Below are 16,875 nucleotides of genomic sequence, written 5' to 3'. Positions count from 1 at the left end.
GAGTGTGTCCTGGGAATCATTAATTTATGGAGCTCACTGGGCAGGATATGGGTCACATTCCACCATTGTTGTGTTGTTTTGGAGCATGTCTCATGCTTCTGTTGCATGGGTTTGTGGTTAAGCAAACCTGCTTTCTTGAGTGATCATTAACTTACAGGGGTCTCCCATACTTTTTTCTTATAATCCCTTACTGGGATTAACTATTTAATTACTTGCTTTGTCCTTTTACTCTGTCTCTATCAGTGACACTGGGTTATGGTGAAGTAAAGTGTAATGTTTACTGTAAGGCGCCAATAAAAGGAGAAGCCGTGGCTGGTGCTCAGAAACCCTGAACTCCCTGAAGGGTTTCTGTAAAGCACTTTTTTTTTTTCTTTTTGGCTGCATTGGGTCTTCGTTACTGCGCGCTGGCTTTCTCTAGTTGCGGCAAGCGGGGGCTTCTCATTGTGGTGGCTGCTCTTGTTGCAGAGCACGGGCTCTAGGGCGCGTGGCCTTCAGTAGTTGTGTCGCACAGGATTAGGTGCTCCGCGGCATGGGGGATCTTCCCTGACCAGGGCTCGAACCCGTGTCCCCTGCATTGGCAGGTGGATTCTTAACCACTGCGCCACCAGGGAAGTCCCTATAAAGCATTTTTAAAGGCGAGGTGAGGGAGAGGGGTCCCAGCAAATGTGATCAGCTCGTGCACAATTCTCTGACTGGTCGATGGTGAGGTAACAGGGCAGTGTCATGGTGTTAACATTATCAATCCTTAGGCGCCAGTAGGTGTAGGGGCTACGTGCTCATGGTCATGACGTAGTTAACTTCTTCCATTTGGTGGTGGTTTTGGCACCTTTAAAACAACTCAGGAAATGTGCATCTGATACTATTATCTAGGAACTTAAGAGATGCACTACAACAGAGGATATGGTGGAGGGGTCTGTCCCAGGAAGACCCCATAGGGTCCTGCTTGGTTACAAGGGGACATTGAAGAAAGTAGCAATACTCCAGAAGGCCTAGTGCTGGGGGACAAGTTCACGGAGTGGTGTCAGTCCCAGACAGGAACCAAGGAAGCCTCAGAGGAGGGGCTTCTGGGTGAGTCTTGAGAAGGTGAAGAGGAGAGCACTATTTAGTGGCAACACGCTGGGCGAGGGCCTGATATCTGGAGGGACCATGGCATGGTGAAACAAATGAGGGAAGGCTGGGCTGCTTTGGTCAGCTAGGGTAGTGAGAGAGGAGTGAGCAGTGTGTAATGGACTTTGTCCGGCAGGCACAGGGAGTATGTACGTAGTTCCTGGAAGTAGGGCCAGCCTGGTGACCAGAACCTGCCTGGGGCTCCTGCTGCCGCAGCTGCCCTTACACATAAGTGTTCCAGCTCTGCTGACCCTCACAGCCCCCTGTGTTCACCTGTTTTCAAGGGCTCATGAAGTCAGGGGCCACTCAGCTTTCTGCACTTCCCAGGGTCAGGAGGAGCCTGTGTGTCCATCCACCCAGGGCTGAAGGCCTGGAGTGGACCAAGTGGGGCTCAGGAGACAGTATGCTTGAGGCCTGGTGCACTCACCTACATCCACTAGGAGCTGGGCCTCTGCCCCCAGTGCTGATGGGTGACCTGATGAGCTTGTTGGCCCACGGAAGAGTGTAACTAGTCACTTGTCTAGTCATTGTCTTCACTTAACCTTGCCCAGAAGAGGTGCTTCTCATCTCTTTTGCAACGGTGAAACTGAGGCTTTGAAGAGTAGGCACCTGACCTGGTTACACCCCTGTTAAGATGTAGAGCTGGGATTTGAATCCCGGTTCTGTCAGACTTCCCTGACCCTTGCCCTGGCCATTTTGGGGAGTAATCTGGGCTGGTGGTTGAGCTCCCCCAGGATGCGCCTGGATATGCCCCACTGCAGGCTGAGCCACAGGCCTAGGTAGGGCCTGTGCAGCCCCTTCCGCCTCTGCCCACCTCTAAGTCTCCTTCTTAAAGCAAGCTCTAGTCTCAGGGAGGATCTGCTCACCAAGCCTGCCAGGATATCCTAGGTTGGGCCTGGCGTGTGACTCTCCCCAGCAGATAGACTTCTTTCCCTTTCTCTTGCTTCCTGGTTCAGAGTCCCCGGCACCAGCCTCTGTGCCTCCCACTCCAGCCTTGAGAAAGGGCAGCATTCTGTCTTGTGGGGTCATGAGGCCGGGTGAGGTAACCCCAGCCATCGCTCATCGATGAAGGCAGACCATGTGCCCCATTCCACCCTCCCCAGGTGCCCGGAGCAGTACCCAAGCTGACTCAGGTTCCAGTGAGGATGAGGCAGCCAGTGAGGCCCGCAGCACCACCAGTGAATGTCCCAGCCTTCTTAGCACCGCAGCAGAGGAAAGCTTTGGTGAGAGTGGGTGGGAATATGGCAGGGACTCAGTGGGGCTCCGTGGGCTAGGGCAAGAAGCGGGGATGACGAGCTGGCCTTGCAGGGGGGGATGCCGTGGATGAGCAGGGTCAGCAGGAAGACCTTGAGGAGAAGTTGAAGGAATATGTGGACTGCCTCACAGACAAGAGGTACCCCTGATTTCCAACCAATCCCTTCCCGTGTCCCTGCTTAGCCCATGCCAAATGTGACCCAGGTAGGATTGGCCCACAAAACCCCTTTCTTCCTCCCCCAGTGCCAAGACCCGGCAGGGTGCTCTTGAGAGCCTGCGTCTGGCCCTAGCAGCGCACCTACTCCCCGACTTCTTGCTGGAGCGCCGCCTCACACTGGCTGATGCCTTGGAAAAGTGCCTCAAGAAAGGTTGGGCCTGGGGGCGCACCTGGGGGGCCTGAACTGGCTGGGTACTGGCCCTTGCTGCATTGACTGACTGGGAGGCATCCCTGCAGGGAAGGGCGAGGAACAGGCCCTTGCCGCTGCTGTGCTAGGCCTGCTGTGCATTCAGCTGGGTCCTGGACCCAAGGGTGAGGAGTTATTCCACAGCCTGCAGCCCCTGCTGGTCTCTGTGCTCAGTGACAGCACAGCTAGCCCTGCTGCCCGGCTCCACGTGAGTGTTCCTTGCCCTGTGACACCCTTCCTTCACCTAATCCCTAAGCAGAGACACGGGTTCCACCTGCCTCTAGGCTCCCCTGCTCCAAGGGTGAGCCCCGTGGCTGGGAACCCAGGCTCACCCTCTGACCACGGCCTGGCTTTGCCCTCCTCCCAGCAGTGCGCTTCTGCTCTTGGCCTGGGCTGCTACGTGGCTGCCACCGATGTACAGGTAAGTGGCCTTCAGGCACAGGCAGTAGAGCACATCGGCCCTAGCTCTGCCCCTGAGCCACTCCCCTGCCTCCTTGTGCCCCTAGGACCTGGTCTCCTGCCTCACCTGCTTGGAAGGCATTTTCAGCCGGTCCTGTGGTGTGGGTGGCTCCACAGCCCCAGTGGTCCCTGTCAGCCTTCAGGGCTTGCTCTGTGCTGCCCTGCAGGCCTGGGCCTTGCTACTCACCATCTGCCCCAGCGCCCATATCAGCCGCATCCTGGACAGGTAGGGGTGACTGCCCACTGGGAGTGGGAGGGGAAGGGTGAAAGGCCCCCAGCCCACACACATGGCTCAGCCTGCCCCTTCCCCAGGCAGCTGCCCCGGCTGCCCCAGCTCTTGTCCAGTGAAAGTGTGAACCTGCGGATGGCTGCCGGCGAGACCATCGCATTGCTCTTTGAGCTCACCCGGGACCTTGAGGTGTGAGAGATGGCGGGGGGGTGAGGGGGGGGGGGCGCAGGGGAGGGTGCCTGCTGATACCACCTGCCCGTCCCAGGCTGGGTGCAGGGGATGCCACAGAAAACAAGGTAGCCTTAGGTCATTATGGAGGGGAAGTAGCCCCAACACAGACTCAGAGGCCAAGTGCTCTGATGGGGCCCCTTAGCAGAGGTGTCTAGCGCAGGCAGAGGCCAAGAAGGGAGGCAGGGGAGGGTCAGGCAGAGAAGAAAATGACTTTCTTGGTGAAAGGAAGGGTTTGGGTGACCCCACTGCGTTAAAAGCCAACAGAGCTCAGGCTTCTGCTCCTACATCCTCCCACTGCAGGAGGACTTTGTTTACAAGGACATGGAGGCCCTCTGCAGCACGCTGCGCACTCTGGCCACTGACAGCAACAAGTATCGGGCCAAGGCTGACCGCCGGCGCCAACGCTCTACCTTCCGGGCCGTGCTGCACTCTGTTGAGGTACGTGTGAGAAGGGATGCGTCCTAGTGAGGGTGCACCCCTAGGCATAGCCGCCAAGCCCAGTCACAGCCCCTCTACCCTGCAGGGCGGCGAGTGTGAGGAGGAGACAGTCCGCTTCGGGCTCGAGGTGCTCTATGTGGACAGCTGGGCTCGGCGCCGGGTCTATGCTGCCTTCAAGGACGCTCTGGGTTCCGGCATGCATCACCACCTCCAGGTGGGGAAGCGGACGGGGAAGGGGTACCCCGCTTGGCTGTTTCAGACTGGCCTGAGCTCACTGCCTTCTTTGCCCCCAGAACAACGAGCTACTCCGTGACATCTTTGGTCTGGGCCCTGTGCTGGTGCTGGATGCCACTGCCCTGAAGGCCTGCAAAATCTCACGTTTTGAGAAGGTTTGCCCCTTTGTCTTCTCTCCATTCCTGTGGCCTGGAGCTCTGCAGGGGCTGGAGGAGAAGCCCTGGGCTGCCTCCTCCCAGCTCACTAGACCCTCACTCTTTGTCCCACCCCAGCACCTGTACAACGCTGCTGCCTTCAAAGCCAGGACCAAGGCGCGCAGCCGCGTGCGGGACAAGCGGGCAGACATCCTGTGAGGCAGGACCAGCCGAAGAGGAGACTGTCCACATCCTTGCCTGTATTTTTAACAGAAGACAGTGCAACACCTGGTCCCTGCCAGGCATTGTCGCTTTATTTTTTTAATGACAAAACCAAAAACAGACATGGGGGCGGGTGGCTGGAGGCCAGGCCACTTGGGACCTTCACGCTTTGCCCCTGTGCCGGCCCTGTGGCCACTTCCTGCCCTGTCTCAGGGCTGCAGGCAGAAGAGGGCTGTCCCTTTCTCAGGCCTTGCTCCCCCGGGATGACCCACTTTCGGGGGGGAGGTGATTGATAGTATCTGGACAACTGCCACTACAACGTGGGGCGGTGAGGCTACCTGGAGTGGATTTATATGCTGAGTTTTAAAGATTTTAGAGATAATTAAACAATGTGCAGTCTTCTGTGGCCCTGGCTTCTGGGTGTTTCTGCCTGCCCTCCCTATCCACCAACCCAGGCTTGGGCCCAGCTGGGCCTCCCTGTCTCCATCTCACCTTTGCTCTCCAAAATAATCTCTCCCCAGGGGCCCTCCTCCCCCTACTCAGAGCCCAGCCTGTCTTTCGAGAGCAGAGGCTGGACCCCCACTGGGAGGCCCAGCAGAGTTTGGGTGACCAGGGTAGGCAGCTATTTTTAGACTCCTGAACCTGCTATCTGGAGGACACCAGAGGGTGCTGACAGGCCCCAAGAGGAGCCAGGAGGCTGGTGTCGCTTCCTCTGACCTTGGGCCACACCAAGTGGGGCTCTGGCACCAGAAGGCTTGGCTAGGCCTAGCTTGAGAAGGCAAGAAAGGCAGACAGCTGCGGGGTCAGATCAGGCTCTTATACGAAAACCTCACTAAGGAAGTAGTGTGGAGCAGTAGTGGGAGAGGGGAAAGCTACCAGCGGCCACTTTATTCCCCCCTGCACATACCCCCAGGCCCCAGGTCCAAGTGGCATCTCAACTGGGTGCTCGGGCCTCACTCGAGTTGAGCCTCCGCAGCTGGCTGAGGCTGGCGAGCCGGAGTTTGAGCAGCATTTCCTCCTGCGTTTGCAGTGTGTGTGCCAGAACGCGTAGGGATTCGCTCTGCAGCACTAAGACAGGGGGGGATTATCAGACCACATGCAACCCCACAACACCCGACCCTCCCAGCCCTTCACTGCCTCGGTCTCTCCATTCCACTGGCATCCTGCGCCCTCCTCACCACTCAGGTAGACGGCCAGGACAGCCAACGCCAGGCAGGTGAGCACGAGCAGTGCAAGCAGCAGCAGGAAGCTGCCGCGGCTGTGCACGGGGCTGCAGCCGGTCTGGGTGCACATCGGTGGACGCAGGATGCCCAGCAGCTCATCCCATGGCTGCGCCTCCTCGGCCAGGTAGGGCCACAGTGAACCTGCAGGGCAAACGGGGGATCAGGAGGGCGGCAGGTGCGCCTGCTTTCCTCCCTTCTCCCAGTCCATGGGTCCCACCCCCCTTCACCCTTTCACCTCCACTGTGTAGATCGCTGATGGACTCCACCCGGTGTAGGCGAACCTCCTGCACATGATTAGGAGCCAGTGGTGCCCTGCTCCTTGTCGGTGCCACGGTGTCTGCAGGGGCAGCGTGGGGCTGATTCAGCCAGCAGGTCATGCCCTCCCTTCTAGATGGCGTCGAGCGGCAGCAGGGGCTCAGAAGAGGTAGCAGGGGCATTTGGCTCCTGATCCCCTAAAACCAACTCAGGAGTGACCCGTGATTTGGAAGCAAGACAATGTGAAAACTGTGTACACCTGTTTCACCCACAGTAGCAGAAGGTGCTGCTTGACTTACATTTGTTTCCTTCCAAGCACCTCAGGGACTTTCAGGCATTCCTCTCTGCTTGCTCGTTTCTAGAGAATTTATCAGCCTTGGAGAACTCAACCCACAGCCCATGAAGTTCATTCCTGCTTCTGCTATCAGTTTTCCCTGCAGACCCTGTGCCTGGGGCCTTCTCCCGGTCCCCAGCAGAAGCAGCCCTATTCTAGCCAGCTTTTTGCCTTTTGCTCCTGGCCTCAGCTCTGCCTCCTTTTACATACTAAGTGTGATTCTGCTGTGAACCCTGCTGTTCTCACTCAACATCATGAGAGGAGACCCGTCTTTGTTAGCAAACTGTTCCACTTGCCTTTGAGGTCTCCCCTCAGGTATCTCTTCGAGGCTGCCTGGGCATTTAGGTTGTTTCCAATCCCCTTCCTAAATTAATAACCCCTGGAAAAGGACACGCGTCATTGAGTATAAAGGCTTTCCCCCAATTTCCCAATAGTTATTAAGGATGGATTCCCAGAAGCAGAATTACTGGGTCAAACAGCAGGGACTTTTTCTTTTAACCTATCATCACATTGTCCTCTGAAGTAGTTGTCCACAGCCTCCAAAAGAGTACAATATCGCCACCAACAGGCATCTCCATAGAAAAAAATTTATGTACATAAGTGTGCACATATATACTTGCTAAGTTGGGAGATGAGAAAAGGCCTTTCTTGACCAATTTTGTTGGGGGTCTTTGCTTGGGGAGCCTCACCAATATCTGTGTGGCTTCCTAGTTCACAGCCTCTGCCCATTTAGTCACTGGGGCTGTGTACCATTCTTGTGATTTTACTTATTTTTGGACCCAGTGAAGTATTTATTTTGTGATTTCTAAAAACTATATTTTCTTCTGGTGGTGCTTTCCACCCCTCCCCTTAAAATCTTGGCCCCTTTGGGACTTCCCTGGTGGTCCAGTGGCTAAGACTCTGCACTTCCAATGCAGGGGGCCTGGGTTCGATCCCTGGTCAGGGAACTATATCCCGCATGCCGCAACTAAGACCCGATGCAGGCAAATTAAAAAAAAAAAAAAAAATCTTGGCCCCCTTAAGATCTCCAGATGCCTAGCTGGAAGCTAGATAACAAATCCAGGGGCACTGGCGGGATACCTCCTGGTAGACTCAAGGGTGATTGGGCTCTCTGGGTCTAACACTTTCAGAATAGTACCTTAACCTTCATGATTTGCTTGAAACTGACCTTTGACATGCTCAAAAATGTGTAAAACAAAAACCAGTGCTGTCTGTCGTTATGTCTGGGTGGTGGTGGATTGGGGTTCGCATTAAATTCTGTGCACTTGGCTGTGTTTTTCCCACACTTTTAAATTGATCTTGAGTTCTTTCTGTTCCAGGAAGAACACATAGTAAGTGCCATCCTTAAAACCTCAAAAGGGGACTTCCCTGGTGGCTTAGTGGTTAAGAATCCGCTTGCCAATGCAGGGGACACGAGTTCGAGCCCTAGTCCGGGAAGATCCCACATGCCGCGGAGCAGCTAAGCCCATGCGCCACAACTACTGAGCCTGCGCTCTAAAGCCTGTGAGCCACAACTACTGAAGCCTGGGCGCTTACAGCCCGTGCTCCGCAACAAGAGAAGCCACCGCAATGAGAAGCCCGTGCTCCGCAACGAAGAGTAGCCCCCACTCGCCGCAACTAGAGAAAGCCCACGCACAGCAACGAAGAGCCAACGCAGCCAAAAATAAATAAATAAATATTCAAAAAAAAAAAAAAAAGCCCTCAAAAGGAAGCAAACACTCCCACACCCAGGGCCAGGCCCCTCCCATTCAGTATAAAATGTCAAAACTGTGATGGGGGGAGTTGACCAGTTGGGCCAAGCTGGAGCCTTGGTGCAGCTGGTCCTGCATCCTGGCCAGCACTGTACCTAAAGCTTACCAGGTCCCTGCTCTGGCGCCTCTGAGCCTCCATACATCTTGCATGCTGTGAGTCAATTAGGAAAGTGGCCACCAAAGTCTTTAACTAGAAGTCAGTCCGGCCAGGCCAAGAGACCCCAACCTTTAGCCAGTTGGGGCCACACAGGCCCACACTGGAGGCAAGAAACCTATCCACTCCCAGTCCCTGGGTCATGTGCCCAAATGCTTTGCAAAACCACTGCCTGCCCCCAGTCCCAGTGCCCTCCCTGAAGGAAGAGCTTAACTGGCCAGCCTGCCCAGCCCACACCCACTTGGGCACAGCCTGTAGTTGACCCTCCCCTGCCCCCAACCCCTCCCTGGTGTCCTCAGCAGGGGGTACAGGTATGAGGTGAGGAGGCATTCGGGGCATGGTAGGCCCTTCCTTCACACATAGGGGGCCAGTCCTTTTACTTGACCTAGGACACGGTGACTGATGACTACTCAAGTGAGGTCAGTAGGAAAGGGGCCAGGTTTCTCCATGGTCCACAGGGTCACAGCATTGGGGCCTTACCCTCCCTCACAGTCATTTCCTACCTTCTTGGGCCTCCTCCGGCATGGTGGGTGTTGGGCAGGCAGAGGGTCGATGAGAGTGCCTAGTACCAGGACCAGATAGACGCAGCAGTGGCTCCTCTGAGAGCCTGGGGAAGGCCTGGCTGCCTCCCAACCTGGGCTGAAAATAGGCGTGAGCTCAGCACACTGGGCTATATTTAGAGGGGGCACCTCCCAGCCATGGGAAGGAGCAGAGTGACCCACATGGACCAGCCTAGACGATCTACCTGGTGATGGAGCCCAGGCAACAGCACACCTCCAGTAGTGCGGTACCCTGGGAACCCTGCTACTCATGTCTGCAGGGCCTTGGTGTCTTCATCCAGACAAGCCTCCTCAGGCTCACCTCCAGTGATGTCCCACATGGCAAGCCCATGCAAGGGAGCCCTGTGCATCTCCACCCCTCCACCCCCTGAAGACTCCTACCCACAGCGGGTTCATCTAGCAAATGTGGGACAAGCACCCACCACTGATCTGCTGGCATCACGAATTAGTGATGGACAACTGGAGCCCAGTGCCCTGAGGGCTCTGAGAGTCCCCAAAGGGGACAGAGACACCCCCAATACCTGCAGGTACCCATGCTGGTCAGTGAAGGAACATAGGTTGAAGGTTGATACTTCTATTACTAAGTTTACAACTTTGGGTAAAGGAATGCTCCCTTTCAGACCTCAGTTTTCTCATCTGTAAAGCAGGAATAACAATGGTTCCTACCTGGCACAGTGCACATGAGAATGAAAATATAAGCACGTGTCTGAAGCACTTAGGCCAATGCAAAGTTTTGATCCTCCTTCCTCTCTCCATAAGGGAGTACAGGTCACACAAGTTCATGTGAGGATGCATGGCACCACCTGCCCTTAGAGAGGGAGTGGTCCAGCTTAGGACCCACCCTCTGCTGTTGAACCCTTGTGCCCCTCCTTCCCAAATGGGCCAAAGCAAGACATTAGGCTCTACTTCTTAAACATCTGAAATCCATCACTCTGCTGTATCCTTCTTGATATTCCTCAAACTCAAGCTTGTTCCCACCTCAGGGCCTTTGCACTGGCTGTTCCCACCTGGAATGTTCTTCACTAGATGTTCCCATGGCTGACTCCTTTTCATTTAGCTCAAATGTCACCCCCTCGGTGAGGCCTTCTGCTCACATTCTTTTCTACATCACCCAATTTTATTTTTTTCATAGCATTTAGCCCAGAAATTATATCATCCAGAATATACAGTTGACCCTTGAATAACTATAGGGGTTAGGGATCCCAACCCTCTGTGCAATGGAAAATCCACATACAACTTTACAGTTCACCCACCCTCTGTAACCATGGTTCCGTATCTGCAGATTCAACAAACCAGGGATCCAGTAGTACTATTTATTAAAAAAAATCACATGTAAGTGGATCCTGTACAGCTCAAGCTGGTGTTGTTCAAGGGTTAAGTGTACTATGCATGTCAGTATCCCCAAAGGCCCTACAGAATCCACTCAGTCACATGGAAACCACCTTTAATCCTCACCACAGCATCCTTAAAATAAATAGGTTTTGAGACTTCCAGGAGGTGTCCAAGGCCACACAGCAAGAACTAGTGAGACAGGGTGGGACCTGGCACCCTTTGGTGCAGTGCTTACACCTGGACAAACATCTCCTGAGCAAAAGAATACAAAGAAACCATAAGGGACTAAAAATAACTATGCACCTGCAAATGGGGCAAATTATGAACAATATACAAAAAGACCAAAAAGCCAACTGCCACTTCTGAACTGCTGGGAGCAAAAGGAGTGCACTACTCACGATTCCTGCCCACGACACCACCAAGAGGGTGGGCAGACCACCTAAGCCACCCCTACCACCTGAACCATGGATCTGACCCTACCCTCACCCCATTTAAAGGACCAACTCACCCCCCAGCCCCGCTTCAGGGAGCAAGCAAGGCAACCTGTTCTTTTTGCTCCCGTGTGCTGCAGCATGAGTCCCAATAAAGCCTTGCCTGAATTTCTCGTCTGGCCTCATCAATTTCTGTTCACTGAAGAGTCCAAGAATCTGGGTCGGTAACGTACGTGGTGGCAACTCCACCGGACACCTATGAGGCCGTTTGCCCCCTCCCTGGGAGAGAATCCAGGCACCTCTGGAACCAACAAACGCACTTTCCCCGTAGGTGAAAAGCTGCCGCCTGAACCTCTTGTTTCAGCATAACCACGTTTGGTAAGTCTGCCTTCCTGGCCCCTGAGAGTCTCAGTACCATCATTCAGGCAACGCTTTCCCCTCCCCTTTGTCCTTTTTCCTTCATGGTTTTCCCTTTCCCTCTCCTGATAGCTCTCTACTTCCCCTTTCTCTGTCCTCTTGTTCCAACAGAGTGGACATCGGGCAGCTACAGCACCACTCCTCTCAGCTTGTGAGACCATGCTCCCTCTGGCCAACAACGACTCACCTTGATGGATGACAAACAGAGGTGGGAGAGGCTCGCCTCAAGCAGTGCAGGTCTTGGTCCAGCAGGCTCTCCCGGACAGGAGATTTCTGAGAGTGATAGAGGTTCAGCCCTCATATCCTATAGTTTTTGCAAGTACAATCATCACAATATCCTCACCTTTATTTTCCTGCCGCCAAGAGAAATCCCATCAGGAAAGGGCCAAGGCAGATTTCTATGAAAACCTGTGGGTGCAAATCCTACCTGAGGGTTAGAGTCCTACGTATGATGTATAAATTGTACGCATGCATAGAAGTCCCACCTGTGGATCACAATCCCACAGAGACGTACAAATGGTTGTTTCCCAGGATTAATCACCCCAGTGGGCAGTGGACAGGGTGCTCCCTCCTTCACTGGCCCTTTCTGAAAGTGCGCAGACTGGTGCCTAAATAGACACCTGCTGGGGACAGGTTGAAACGGCAATCTCTCTCTCTCTCTGTCTTTTCTATCCCTCCTCCCTTTACCACTCCCTTGATTCTTACACCTACACTCCTGTTCCTTTCATCCTGGGGACTCCTTCTTTGTGTCACGAACTCTGGGGAGGAAATTCTGTGACCCCCCCTTGGTTGTTACGCAAGGCCTCAGCTCCATCTGGCCCCTGGGAGCTCCAGTTTTAGCCCCAAATTTATATGTAAACATGAAAAACACCCAGGGAATCCTAAAAGACTATCCTCGGGGTTGCATTCTTAACTGGGTACGATTTAAATGAGGCGGTTTAAAAAAGAATAAGCTGATTTTCTCTTTCAACACAGAATGACCCCAATATGCCTTGGGTGACCCGGCAAAGTGGCCACAGAATGAATCCCTTAACTTTAACACCATTTTACAACTGGACCTGTTTTTTTTTTTTTTTTGCGTTATCTGGGCCTCTCACTGTCGTGGCCTCTCTCGTTGCGGAGCACAGGCTCCGGACATGCTGGCTCAGCGGCCATGGCTTATGGGCCTAGCCGCTCTGCGGCATGTGGGATCTTCCTGGACCAGGGCACGAACCCATGTCCCCTGCATCGGCAGGTGGACTCTCAACCACTGCGCCACCAGGGAAGCCCTGGACCTGTTTTTTAAACAGTCCCCAAAATGGGGGAAGTCCCATAAGCACAGGCCATTATAAAACTCTGTCAAGACTCTGGTCTGAGGGATTCCTGTCGTGTGTGTTTAGCCTCTATTTCTGTGTCTCTCCAAGAAGGTTTAGATCCAGACCCCTCTTTCAACCACCACTAGCCATCAGCACACTGAGCCACCTTTTCCGTCTCCCGTTTCTGCCCCTTCACCGTCTTCAGCCCCGCACCCCCACCTTACCCCATCAAATCAGAAACCACAAAAATCAGAGCCCCGGGGCTTTCCCCAGTGGGGCTCCAATCACGCTCAAAGGCAGCCCCCACTTTTGCCCCACCAGGCTTTTACCACCTCTGGGAAGAAACTAATGAGAATGGAGAATTACTAAATGCAGCATGTCCCTTTCTCACTGCGGGACCTAGAAATCTGTAAGGAGCGATTTGGCAGGTTCTCAGAGAATCCTGAAAAGCTTAGGGACAAATTTATCAGGCTGGGATTAACACTCTCCCTGACCTGGTAGGATATCATAGTTATTCTGGCCCACTGCTGTACCCTGAACGACATGGAGTGTATACTGAAAAGGACAAAAAACACACAGATGGCCTACTGGCTACCAATCCGCACCACCAAATTTATCAAGTGAGTGGTAACACAATGCAAGATCATGAGCCACACTGGGACTATGAGGATCATGTAGGCCAGGCTATGATGAAACATGTTACTTGTGTATCAGAAGGAATGAAAAGGTATATGGTGAAACCTGTAAATCATGAAGTCCAAGAAGTTACACAAAAACAAGATGAAAACCCAACACTCTTCATGAGCTGGAAGACAGAGTCCTTCAGGAAGTAAACCAATGTAGACCCTGAGTTTGCAGAAAGGAAATCATTATTTACCATGCATTATACCACCCACTCTGCTCCTGATAGCAGGAGAAAATTGCAAAGGCTTGAGGCTGGATCCCAAACAAAAGACACAAAATAGCCAAAGCAATCCTGAGAAAGAAAAATGGGAGCTGGAGGAATCAGACTCCCAAACTTCAGATTATGCTACAAAGCTAGAGTAATCAAAACAGGATGGTACGGCACAAAAACAAAAATATAGATCAATGAAACAGTACAGAAACCCCAGAAATAAACCCACCAAAATACGGTTAAACTACGACAAGGAGGCTAGAATACAAAATGGAAAAAGACAGTCTCTTCAAGGACAGTGGTAGAAAGCTACACGTAAAAGAATGCAACTACAACATTCTCTAACACCAAACATAAAAATGAAATCAAAATGAATTAAAGACATAAGTGTAAGTTCAAATACTCTAAAACACTTAAAGGAAAATATAAGCACAACACTGTTAGACATAAAAAGCAAAAATAGTTTTTGGATCCACGTCTTCAGAAATGAAAGTAAAAACGAACAAAAATGGGACATAATTCAACTTCAACGGTTCAGCACAGAAGAAACCATAAACAAAACAACGAAACCGTCAAAATGCTAGAAAGTATCAACATGTACAAATGAAGCAACCCACAAGGGATTCACCTCCAAAATACAGAAACAGCTCAGGAAGCTCTATATGTAAACAACAAAACAAAAAATAAGCTGAAGAATTAACTAGACAATTCTCCAAAGAAAATATACAGATGGCAAAAAACACATGAAAAAATGCTCAACATCACCAATTATAAGAGAAATACAAATCGAAATTACAAGGTAGGAACTCAACCAGTAAGAAAGGCCATCAGCAAAAAGTCTCAAAACACTAAGTGCTGGACACGCCGTGGAGACAACGCAACCCTGCTTCACTACTGGAGGGAATATAAATTGGTACAACAACTGGGGAGAACAGTTTGCAGTTTCCTGCAAGAAGGAAAAAGAAAGTTAACGACTGATCCCCCAATTCCACTTCTGGGCAAACACCCAAGAAAACCATAGTTCGAAAACCTACACGCACCCCAACGTGCATGACAGCACTATATACGACAACCGAGACACCAAAGCAAGCAACAGTCCCCCGACAGATGACTGGATACAGAAGATGTGGTATATATCTACGACAGAATACTACTCAGCCATAAAAAAGAAGGAAATACTGCCATTTGCAGCAACACGGAAGGACCTCGAGACGATCTAACTAAGGGAAATAAATCAAAAGGAAGTCGATAAGTATCATGGGATATGACTTACATATGGAATCTAAAAATTGATACAAATCAACAGATTCACAAAACAGCGACAGACTCAGAGACTTGGAAACAAACTTATGCTTAGCAAACGGGAAAGATGGGGGAGAGGGATACATTAGGAGGTTAGCATTAACATATATACATGAACATAAATTCAATACATACTCCACAAGGACCTACTCTACAACACAGGGGACTCTGTTCAACACTTTGTCACAGCCTATATAAGAAAAGGATCCTAAAAAGCAGAGACATATGCATATGTACGACTAAATCACAACGCTGTACACCTGCAAGGGGCACAACATGGTCCCTCAAGTTGCTTGAAAATGAAAGAAAAATGCAGTTAAAGAAAAAGGAGAGAAAATAAAGGACGTGTACTCGATTTTCCACAGGCTCGGGGACCTGGGCTGCTGTCACGTCCCTGGAGGCTCAGCGGGCTGGCTCTCCCTGCTGCCTGTCGTGGGGCTGAGGGGACTGGGGAGGATGTGCCAGCAAATGAGCCCCCCCGGGGACCTGCAGTGTCTGGTCCACTCGAAAAGGGACCACAATCTCCAGATGCAGGCAGGCCCTCCTATAGCTCAACCAAGCCTAGTGCACCCAAAGGAGGGTGGATCCTCTGGGCTGCAAGAGCTTTGAAACGTCACCTGGTCTCCACATCTCCTGGCGTTCGGGTTCCCACCTCCAGCCTCCTGCCTTTGTGTTGTACCAACTAGAGGACCCTCAGCACCGTCCCTCAGTGTGGCACTTTGACAAGGGTTGCGACGCGTCGGGGGGTGAGGGGAACAGGCAGAAAGGAAGGAGACAAAAGCCCTTGAGTGTTGGTTCTGGCACGTGCTCCTCCAAGGTACAACCCAGGAACACCACTTTCTTTCGCTAAGGCTCTGGTTGCCAGAGGGACCAGAGATGGGCACGAAGAAGCCCGCCGCCTTGTGGATGATTCCTGTAACAACAACTTGGCAACAGGTGCTTCTGGGCACTAGGATTCACAAAGGGCTGCAGGGCTTTAAAAACATAACACCTGCGCTCAAGAAATGTCCTAGGATAGGTAACTGAAAAGAATTCAAAACAGGCCGGATTTGTCAGAAGACAATTTCAAGAGGTACACTGCACTCACACTGTTGCAAAAGAAGGAGAAAACAAAACCAAAAAAACATGAAAAGATGCTGAAGATCACCAATTACTTCAGAACTGCAAATCAAAACAGCAACGAGGTATCATCTGACACCAGTCAGGATGGCCATCATGTAAACGTCTCCCTACAATAAATTCCGGAGAGGGCATGGAGAAAGCAAACCCTCCTCCACTGCTGGGGGGAATGCAACTGGTACAGCCACTGGGGAGTACAGTTGGGAGGCTCCTTCAATAACAAAACATAGAGCTACCATCTGATCCCCCAATCCCACTTCTGGGCAAACACCCAGAGAAAACCATAGTTCGAAAACCTACCCGCACCCCAACGTGCATGGCAGCACTATATACGACAACCCAGACACCAAAGCAAGCAAAATGTCCACCGACAGATGACTGGATACAGAAGATGCGGTACATATCTACGATGGAATACTACTCAGCCTTAAAAAAGAAGGAAATACTGCCACGTGCAGCAACACAGAAGGACCTCGAGATGCTCTACGTGAAGTAAATCAGATGGACGTCGATAAATATCACGGGCTCTGACTTACATATGGAATCTCAAAATTGATACAAATCAACTGATTCACAAAACAGCGACAGACTCAGAGACTTAGAAAACAAACTTATGCTTAGCAAACGGGAAAGATGGGGCAGAGGGATACAGTAGGAGGTTGGCAGTAACATGTATACATGAACAAATACAATACCTACTCCACAAGGACCTACTCTACAACACAGGGGACTCTGTTCAACACTTTGTCACAGCCTATATAAGAAAAGGATCCTAAAAAGCAGAGACATATGCATATGTACGACTAAATCACAACGCTGTACACCTGCAAGGGGCACAACATGGTCCCTCAAGTCGCTTGAAAATGAAAGAAAAATGCAGTTAAAGAAAAAGAAGGAGAGAAAATAAAGGACGTGTACTCGATTTTCCACAGGCTCGGGGACCTGGGCTGCTGTCACGTCCCTGGAGGCTCAGCGGGCTGGCTCTCCAGGCTGCCTGTCGTGGGGCTGAGGGGACGGGGGAGGATGTCCCAGCAAATGAGCCCCCCCGGGGACCTGCAGTGTCTGGTCCACTCGAAAAGGGACCACAATCTCCAG

General features: G+C 51.9%; 2 protein-coding genes and 1 non-coding gene across 5 annotated transcripts in view; 2 read left to right on the top strand and 1 right to left on the bottom strand.

The window, feature by feature from the left end:
* The window catches only part of IFRD2 (interferon related developmental regulator 2), a 31,018-nt gene extending 25,900 nt beyond the window's left edge, over positions 1–5,118 (top strand). The window contains exons 2-12 of one of the 3 annotated variants that reach the window (XM_033865020.2): positions 2,211–2,330; positions 2,416–2,500; positions 2,605–2,729; positions 2,816–2,973; positions 3,133–3,186; positions 3,272–3,450; positions 3,537–3,642; positions 3,985–4,122; positions 4,208–4,336; positions 4,416–4,511; positions 4,629–5,118. In XM_033865020.2, the coding sequence (XP_033720911.1) occupies positions 2,211–2,330; positions 2,416–2,500; positions 2,605–2,729; positions 2,816–2,973; positions 3,133–3,186; positions 3,272–3,450; positions 3,537–3,642; positions 3,985–4,122; positions 4,208–4,336; positions 4,416–4,511; positions 4,629–4,709 (1,271 nt within the window). In that variant the 3' untranslated portion in view covers positions 4,710–5,118. The remainder of the gene's footprint in view (positions 1–2,210; positions 2,331–2,415; positions 2,501–2,604; positions 2,730–2,815; positions 2,974–3,132; positions 3,187–3,271; positions 3,451–3,536; positions 3,643–3,984; positions 4,123–4,207; positions 4,337–4,415; positions 4,512–4,628) is intronic. The other 2 variants (XM_033865022.2, XM_033865023.2) reach the window with 2 other exon arrangements.
* Positions 5,119–5,268: 150 nt separating this feature from the next.
* On the bottom strand, positions 5,269–8,675 carry LSMEM2 (leucine rich single-pass membrane protein 2). Its single transcript, XM_033865024.2, has 3 exons — positions 6,171–8,675; positions 5,891–6,076; positions 5,269–5,780 (listed from the first exon to the last, which is right to left on the bottom strand). The coding sequence occupies exons 1-3, from the start codon at positions 6,370–6,372 to the stop codon at positions 5,647–5,649; spliced, it is 522 nt and encodes a 173-aa protein (XP_033720915.1). The 5' UTR covers positions 6,373–8,675; the 3' UTR covers positions 5,269–5,646.
* Positions 7,399–7,471, top strand: TRNAG-UCC (transfer RNA glycine (anticodon UCC)). Its single transcript has one exon. It is a non-coding gene; the product is annotated as a tRNA-Gly (tRNA).
* Positions 8,676–16,875: the final 8,200 nt, after the last annotated feature.

Source organism: Tursiops truncatus, chromosome 10 (assembly GCF_011762595.2).
Source record: "Tursiops truncatus isolate mTurTru1 chromosome 10, mTurTru1.mat.Y, whole genome shotgun sequence".
Classification (NCBI taxonomy): Eukaryota; Metazoa; Chordata; class Mammalia; order Artiodactyla; family Delphinidae; genus Tursiops; species Tursiops truncatus.
The sequence above is the reverse complement of the archived record's forward strand: the minus strand, read 5'-3'. Positions and strand labels throughout refer to the sequence as shown.